At 43.4% G+C, this 8,713-nt stretch overlaps 1 protein-coding gene across 1 annotated transcript; it reads right to left on the reverse strand.

The window, feature by feature from the left end:
• Window positions 1-334: 334 nt before the first annotated feature.
• LOC131879744 (nuclear cap-binding protein subunit 1-like) lies at window positions 335-6,587 on the reverse strand. The gene is made up of 15 exons (XM_059226149.1): window positions 6,447-6,587; window positions 6,267-6,364; window positions 6,022-6,207; window positions 5,262-5,441; window positions 5,002-5,193; window positions 4,604-4,929; window positions 4,297-4,536; window positions 3,613-3,750; window positions 3,419-3,534; window positions 3,163-3,293; window positions 3,002-3,094; window positions 2,342-2,556; window positions 2,061-2,271; window positions 763-876; window positions 335-693 (listed from the first exon to the last, which is right to left on the reverse strand). The coding sequence occupies exons 1-15, from the start codon at window positions 6,481-6,483 to the stop codon at window positions 580-582; spliced, it is 2,391 nt and encodes a 796-aa protein (XP_059082132.1). The 5' UTR covers window positions 6,484-6,587; the 3' UTR covers window positions 335-579.
• Between the last annotated feature and the right edge of the window lie 2,126 nt (window positions 6,588-8,713).

Consider the following 8,713-nt stretch of genomic DNA (forward strand, 5'->3'; position numbering starts at 1 on the left):
AATCTCCTTTTTCTTTTAACTTTACAAAAATCAATCCAAAGAGACTAGCGAGAAAAAGGATTCAAAGAAGTATGGTATTAAGAACTTTTTATTTTGAACCACACTAATATGTCACATAAACCTACCGTATTTTGCAAATTGTTGCAAAAAGTGTCCCTATGAGTTTAATATTCCGGTTTGACAACTGTTCGTTTACGTCAAATGTGAACAAGACTGGGCACTTCTATTTTCATCCACTTTCATACCCAGTCCAGCTGTATGTCATATCTTGGAAAGGTTAAAGAGCTTAAAATAGCCTCGGGTGACGTCTTCATTGCAGTAAAAAATGCAAGTGTAAAATACTCGAAGCAACCCCATCGTTTCACATTTTATTCTTGAAAAATCAATTGGCATCATGAATACACTTTAAGTTGCACATGTTCGACTTCTCAATGTGATATTGAAACTTTCATGAAATCCTCGCATCCGAAGCGCAATAAAGAAACCAACCTCAATAATAGATTGAAATCATCGCCTCGTCCGATCATTAATCGATTTTCGGCCAAATGAGCAAGAACGCTTTGGGGATCTTCACGATGTTCACATTCGTAATGCCAAAAATTGTTGGAACACATCCAAAATGTTGGGATCCAGATCTTGTGTGAATAGCAGAGTCTCCAAGGTGGTACTGTACTTCTCGACCTGTTCATGGTGCTATCAGGACAAGATATTGAGGAGTTTAAACTTGAAAGAAGATGAGTTAGAAGTGAAGATAAATCTTACCAGTAAGAAAATTTGTTGCAGTCGGCCAATGGTCCAATGATACCATGGGTTCTTGAAGTTCACTCCATCTGTGTCACAACGGACCAAATGCTCTGATAAGATCATAATGAAACGCTGGAAAATAACGAGAGAGAGGGGAGGGCGTTTATTATGCATCAAATGAGTGGTTTAAAATGGCGCATGAGCTCCCCTCGATGGCAATGGACATTGAGAGAGGGTTTTTGGGATTGGGGGGAGGCATTCATTTCTTGTTATCTAGACCCCACTCTGTCTACGGCATTCGATCTAATCTGTGGGGTTCTCTTTTGCACACTTGGTTCCTTGGGAGCCTTTGAAGTTTCCCCGAAGCAAATCCATTGCAGACTGTTAGATCGGATCTCGCATTTCGAGTCGTTTTTCCTCTCTGTATTGGATTTCTTTTCCGAAACAGACACAAAAGCGGCAACACAACGGAGCATTGACATTACGGAAGAGATTCTCTGGAATTTCATGAACCTAGTGTGGCATTCAACGAGATAAATGGGCTTAAATCCTCTAAGAATGTGGGATGTTGAAGTGTTGGAATTTTCAATTGCGATTATGTAGGAAATGGAAGTCATTGAAATGGCGAGATTGTGAGATGCCGAGTACAAATAAAATTCAATCCCTATTGAAAGTAAAAATCTGAAAAATAAAGCTTAAACTAATGCTGTGTCCCTTATTTTGAACTCAGCTTTTTTTTTCAGGAAAATTTATTGGCGCTGATCTCAAGTTTATATTCAGTACCTGGGTGATTACGTCGATCTTCTCTCAGGATCTCAAAACAAAATATAAAAACACCCGCAAAATTTTAGTCTCCTCTTAAACGACCTCATTAAAAGTTTCTTAATTAGTCAACGTCCTTACAATACGATTGGTACATTCTCCGCAACAACGCCCACACTTTTATAGTAAATGCTTATTATTAGGGCTCGATGGTAGTTGCACTTAACAGAAGAAGAAGAATTGTCACTTCTAGCACACTCCAATATCTGAATTATCTCTCCTTTTTTTCGTTGCTCTGAAGTGTTATTGGAAACACTTCAAAAAATCTTTTTTTTCTGCGAGGCAAGTTCTGCAATGCAAGCAAGAAATTTCGCCATATTGGCAGGTTAGCAAGCTTTGATCTGGGCTTACTTGGAGATTTATAAGACTTGGGAGGAAGAAATATAAAACAAAAAACCAAAGTACTGAGGAAAAGCAAGGACAAACAAAATTTCACTAATTTCAAACGAAAAGTCTCGAGATCCGGTTCAGTTGGATCATGTAATCCTTCTTACCTGGAAAATGATGAGAAACAAGTTTTTTTGGTCGGCTTGTGCGGCTTCGAGTTTTTCTTCGAGTTTTTCCACTTGCTCCTCGGTGGGCTTCTCCATGGTCTTCCGCGATTGATCATTGTCCGAGTCCTCGGACTCACTCTCCACATCCTCCACCATTTTGCGAGCATCATTAGCCTCTTTGTTCAACTTGTTCACGTGTTTATTCATCTTCCTACGGATCCAAGAGTTCAATGAAAATTAGGCGTTGTTTCGAAACGCATTGACGTGTGTTCCTTCCTTACCTAATGGTGAGATGAAGGATTTCCCACGTGTAGACCTTGGTGAATTCTCCCACCATCTCCTTGGAGAACAGCCAATTAGCCACGGCCGAGCACTCCACAATCTGCGTTTTTAGTAGCTTGTCCACCAGTACAACCATCATTTGATGGTGCTTCCGCCACAATTCGTACATGCTTCGGAGCATACAGATTTGGGCCTCTTCAGTGTCGGCCAAAGTCTGGCATCCAATGAAATAAAAAAAATATCTTCGCTTGTTAAGAGCCCCAAGGCCATGCAGATGTGTATTTCGTGTGCCATGAAGAGAAGGGGAAGTTTCAAGAACGTATCAAAGGCAATGAAATACCAAAATAATTATGTATGAAGATAGTTTCAATGAAAATGATTCGCCTCGAGCCTTTCGTTTCCGACAAAACTTAATGTAGACCGTCAAATCATCATAAGATTCTATTGTCAAGACAAGATAAATTAATGCAATTCCATTCCACTCCCTCGAGGGCAACTTCCCTTTAAGTTCCCCTAAATCCCAAATCGTGAGTCGAGTTTTTTTGGAGAGTCGACCTCGAAGCTTTGCAATCTAAACTAGGCGAGACATGGTGTGGCATATTTGGTCTTGCTTTGAAAGCCAACATGGCAGTAATGTCGACAAACTTTGACTTGCTTACCTTGAAGGTGGGATGAAACTTGGCGATGGCCGCGAATGAGTGAGAGAAACTTTTGCTTGCCAAGTGAAGCAACGTCTGGGTGAACACGGTTACCTGAAGAGAGCAATAACCATTTCGTCTTATCTGGCTTTAGAGATTGGCAGTTCAATCCCAAACCTTACCTTTAGGGTGTTCAATTCGCGATCTTGTTCCCCTTCCGGGATATCGCTGAGAATGGCCTGGATCTCTTCTTGCGATATCTTTTGTTTAATGGCATTTACCAACTTGAAGGCCAGATTGCATCCATTGATCTCTAGAAAAGAGAATAGGGAATGCGAGAAGAGGTTCCAAGGAGAAGAAGAAACATACTTTTTGTGATCTCTTATGATGGTCAAGGGCGATCAAAAGTGGAGTATGAAAAGAGGTGCAAAGCCTTACCTGCGCCAGGCTCGTTGGGATCGAGTGCAAATTTAAAGTGGGCCTCGGGCTTTTCGGGCGCAAAAGCGGCGAAACTCTCTGGAACAACGTCCACGATCCTTTGATGATAGGCCAATCTGAAGCAAGGGATGATTTGGGCTAGAGGCCTTGAAATGGCAAAGGGTCACTATTTAATGCATTTTGCATTCTCATACCTGAGGCATTTCAATAGGACCTCTTTGATGAACTTGGGTTTGGGCATCTCAGGATCCGTTTTGGTGTGCTCCTCCCAATCTTCCCAAGACCAACGGAATTGAAAGTTCGACAAATGGTACGAAAACCAAGAGATGAATCTAAAATGAAAGCAATCAAATCAGGTACGCACAAAAAGTTCTTGTTCAATAGTGGATGGATGACGAGTGTTTCATTCTGGTTCATGCTAAGGGAACCTGACACAATGAAAACATAAAAAAAATAACCCCAACTTACCATAAGTCACACACAGCTCGACAGAAAGTTGGGAGTGCAAAAGATGAGTAAAAACTAACCCTTGGAAGAAGAAGACGAAGAAGAATAACTAATTTCGCCACGGGAAAGCATGTTGCAGCCTTTACACTTGGATGGCAATTAATGCATAACAGTTTGGTCGTAACAGATTGTTCAAATGTGAGTTACAATGAACCCTAACTCGTAATCAAGAACCAAGTTTCAACACACATTTTAAGCTGAAGTCAACTTTCGAGTTATTAAGCCGAGATTTTGTTCAACTTTTTTTGGTAACAACATTGATTAATTCAGTCAGTGGGTGTTATTGTTGTGGGCGCTTTACACCTTGTTGCCAAAAATATTGCAACTGCATTGATCATATCTTTTGAAATTCGAACCAAACCAGGTCTTACCTATCAAAGCAAGTGACACTCATCGTGTCGATGCGCTCAAAAAGCAACTCGGTAGCTTGAGCCAACACCTGTGGCATCGTACTTGGTTGAAGCTTGCACAATTCGATCAAGATGCTGCCATACGCAATCTCAATGAACTCGGGATTCGGTAAGCGGAAGATCTCGCCAAACATGACCTCCACAATCATGTACTCCAATGGGATTTTATTTTTGAGTGGATAGCTCAACAATTGGGCGGCACTAAAGAAAACATTAATCTTATTACTCAGAATGACTCCATTTGACTCTTTGAGGCTACAAAACCCACCATTCCTTGCGCTCTTTGTGATAGGTCTTGAGGATGTGTCTCAACTGCTCCTCGATGAGATATCGCTCAATGGAGTGCTGTCCCGGCAAGATGATGGTGCTCGAAGGTCCCTCGGGACAATCCGTGTAATCAAACATTCTGAACACCACTTGCGGCAACGGATAAATAGTTGACGGGTGATGAGGTTGAGGTACCATTTGGGGCAGATTGTGTTGCAAGGCCTCACACAAGACCGAGTCAAAGGCCAAATAAGGCCGCACGATGTGTTTCTCCACCCACATGTCGCTCCGCAAACGCTTGATTTGCTGCCACAAGCAATCCAGATACTAGAAGGAGAACAAACAAGTCCCACATGATGTCCAATTTTTCACCACCTAATCGTCGTGGTCGAGGGTTACCTCCTCCTGCGGATGAGGCGTGTCTGAGCGAAACACGCGGAGGGCGTTATGATGCGTCTTATTACGCCGCTTGATATAGCCTTCCAAAGAGCCTAACATGCGATCCAATTCAGACTCCTTCTTTTCGTAGAGCTCTCGACCCACCCAAGGGAGACAAGACAAGACGGCATAAGCGAACCAATCCCGACGAACCTAATGGGAGAACGCATAGACCATCAAAATCAGAGAACAGTTTATCATGATTATTCGTCTGGTCTCACCTGAGGCACACCCTCTTCCAAGGCGGCATCCACAAAATTGTCCATGAGTTGGAGGAGAGATCCGGCCGAGATAACGTGGCAATTGACCAAATCCGCGATGAAACGCAGGGCAAAACGCGCTTGCTCCCATTTGACCGTTTTCAACGAGTCTTTCATGGACTTGATGAGTAACTCCACGCACTAAAAGAAGTGACATTGGAGTGCCCGATTTCTGTCGCTTGAATCTCACCCGTCTCAGAACAATATTTGATCAGAGACCCCGGAGGATACTGATACAAAATGACTTTTCTCAGGCCCTTTATTCTATAACGTGGCTAAATAGTTGGACTTATTAGTTATTACTACGAGCGTATTACGCGCCAGAGAACCCGGGATTTGACAGGAGTTACTGCCGGATAGCCCCGTTGACCGCTAGGAGCTAAAGCGGCTGTATACAAAGAGACACGAGGTTGAGCTCACTCCATTTCATTCAATCGTCGGCCAAAAAGCGAGCCGGTGAGTCGCCAAAGTAGTCGCCAGACTGATAATACAAAGAGAAGCAAAACTGGGGTTGATAGATGACAAGTCTAACTTGAGCCACTAGGTCCCGGAGGCTGAGGGGTCACAAGCTACTCCCTGGCCGCCGGTGGGTCAGGTGCAATGAGCGCTCAATGGTCGCTCGATGGGCTGGGAAACCGGTTCAGGTCTGTGGTGGTCTCTAGTAGGGAACCGCCTCCTCCGGGCGGATCTATTGGGCGAATGAGACTGGTCCTGTTCTTACCTCGCCGCCAAAGTTGTAGTTCTTGGTGTTGAGTAATCCGATGAGGGTGGTGTAGATGGTGCACTTATCGGGCAAAGAGACGGCGCAATCCACCAAGATCTTGAGGATCTTGTTCTTGTAGGTGGTCAAATCCGCCTCCAACACCGAAGCCAGACCCTCTAAATTGCTTTCCAAGGATGAGGTGCTCTGAAATGACCGATCCATGAGATGCGTCTCAGCCTCCATTAAAGATCATGAACCACTACCTTTTCGCCCACACGGAGAATGAGCGATTCCAAGCGATCCTCGATTTCCACCGTTTCGTTGGTTCGCCGCTTTTTGCGGTACCCACCCGCCCCACCGCCTGAAAGAACCAACACCAAATGGCCATTCAATCCCACCGGCCCTGCCTTTCCTGACTGCCTGACTGGCTGGCTGACCCTTACCTTCCCGATCTTCATAGCCGCGTTTCCGGCGGTTCATAATGACTGAATGCGGCTAGATAGGAATCCTAGCAATCCGATCAATTGAGTTGAGGTCGCATCCAAACAGCGTTGCCACATTTTCAGCGCCCTGGGAGCCCAATTGGGCAGGCAAAAGTAGCCATTTGAGGCCATTGTGGTTGGTACTTTTCTTCGGGAACTGAAGCATTTTAAACAGTAATTTCATGGCATTGTCAGTAATCTTAATTGCGACTCTTGGTCATGTCGTGGCTTAAAAATCAATCTCGAAATTGTGTATGGGCATCATACAAGCATGGTTGAATCATAGAAGACGTAATATGGAAGCGTAAAACTCGAGTTGGTTGTGGTTTCTTACTGCAGCTGAATCGGTCACCAGTGGACAGGGCAACTCTAGCTGATGGAAAGCCGCGCCTCTACAATCAGAAACTATACCCTAGCAGCCAATCAGGGGACATTCATTGGCTCTGAGAACTAGTCCGTCTGGCTAGCTCTCATCGCACTCTCTAGATGTTGCTTCCTCTATGGTTAAATATAAAAAAGAAAACTGTCCAATTGGTAAAGACAATAAAACAGTTGACTTGAAAGTGATATATCACTTTAAGTATGACTAGAATTGTTCATTGCACATGAAAAAAAAGTGAAGAGGGGGAATTGCACGTAGCACATAAGCAGATGGGTAGCACTAAATGAAGGAAAATATTGGTAATTGCAGTAGAGTGGCTGGGTCAGATTGAACAGATGTTTCGTTAGCTCGCGGTGTTGGTGGCATTGGACCGGGGCCGTGACCGCCAACACTCCAAAGGGATGTCGGGACAAGAACGCTTTTAGTACACTTTATTAATAACTATTATCAAAAATTTATTAACTTTTTTTTTTACTTTTTGGGACAGGTTTTAGGGTAATTGCTCAAACGTTTTGAAAGCATGCCCTCTGACTATAACCGTGATAAGTTGATAAAACATTCCAAAGCACTTATTACGGTACGTCCCATAATGAATGAATGATGTTTTTAAAACTTGTCTGGTGCAATATTTTTTTCAAATTTCGTAAAACATGTCAAATCTGTGTTCTTAAAAATTTACCTTAGATATAACATATATAGAGTTCGAACTAATGACCACCCACAATGAAAAATGACCATTGAGTTTTAAAATTAGTCCCGTTCAGGCCAGATGATTGTCCTCGTGGCCATTGAGTTTCAAAAGTAGCCACTTTTGAAAATTTTGGCCTCGGCGGAGTCCATATGGCAGCGCTGGACGCAACACGCCGTGTTTAGGGTGACTAAAAGCCGTGTACACACTAAAGATGGTTCGTCAATGCCGATGGACCGCACATGATTCATATACAAATGATGATGGGCAATTTAATGGATTTTCCTCAAACACTCACGGTTTATACAAACACGGGTGTCTGACATTTGGATATGGGGGTTGAGTCCCAAGGGGTTGGGTGAGACAGGGACTAACTATCAGTCACCCGGAGTTGATTGAGGATGGACTCCGCCCAGGATGATGTGGTGCCATGAGAAATAAAGCGCTCCAACCAAAAATACGAAGCTGGTTTTGATATTCACACCCGGATCAGTACTGAATCTGGAGCCCAGTAGATTTTTTCCACAGTAATCAAGAACTTCCGACTTTCTCCAATGGCATCCCCGGGCCTCATCACCATGTCACGGTCCAGAGCGTAAACGCTAGTTTTTATTTTCACATTTTGAGTGTCTCACAGAAATCATACCTTTCATTCAATATGGAATTTCGTCATTCACAGGCTAGACGCGCGCTAGAAGCTAATCTCATTTCCCCAAATTATCAATATTCCCACAGTATCAAAATAAAAACTACTGAGTGACAAAACACGCGACCCTGCCGTTCAAGGTCTCGGAACCAGGGCTGCTTTAAAACTCGTTCCTAATCTCTTGGGTCTTCATTTCTCTACCCTCTTTCGTTGGAATGGGAGTCCTGCTAGAGGTTCTTCAAGCAAAATAATTGATTTTCCGGATCGAAACCGATCACTACTTGTCAACTCCTGCTTTAGAAAATTTCTCGTAATACGTTGAATTATGACCCACGGAACCTGGTTCCAACGATTATTTTCTTCTCTTATTTGATCTGTGTAGTTTGTTCGTTCCCCCCATCCGCCCGGACAACTTCATGGAGAAATTGACAAAACAAAACAGTCACGGACTTTTGGAGTCCGATTTTGCTGGTTCAATTGCGTGATTATGAAAATATACTTTTGCGTTTGAC

Source organism: Tigriopus californicus, chromosome 4 (genome assembly GCF_007210705.1).
Source record: "Tigriopus californicus strain San Diego chromosome 4, Tcal_SD_v2.1, whole genome shotgun sequence".
Lineage (NCBI taxonomy): Eukaryota > Metazoa > Arthropoda > Copepoda > Harpacticoida > Harpacticidae > Tigriopus > Tigriopus californicus.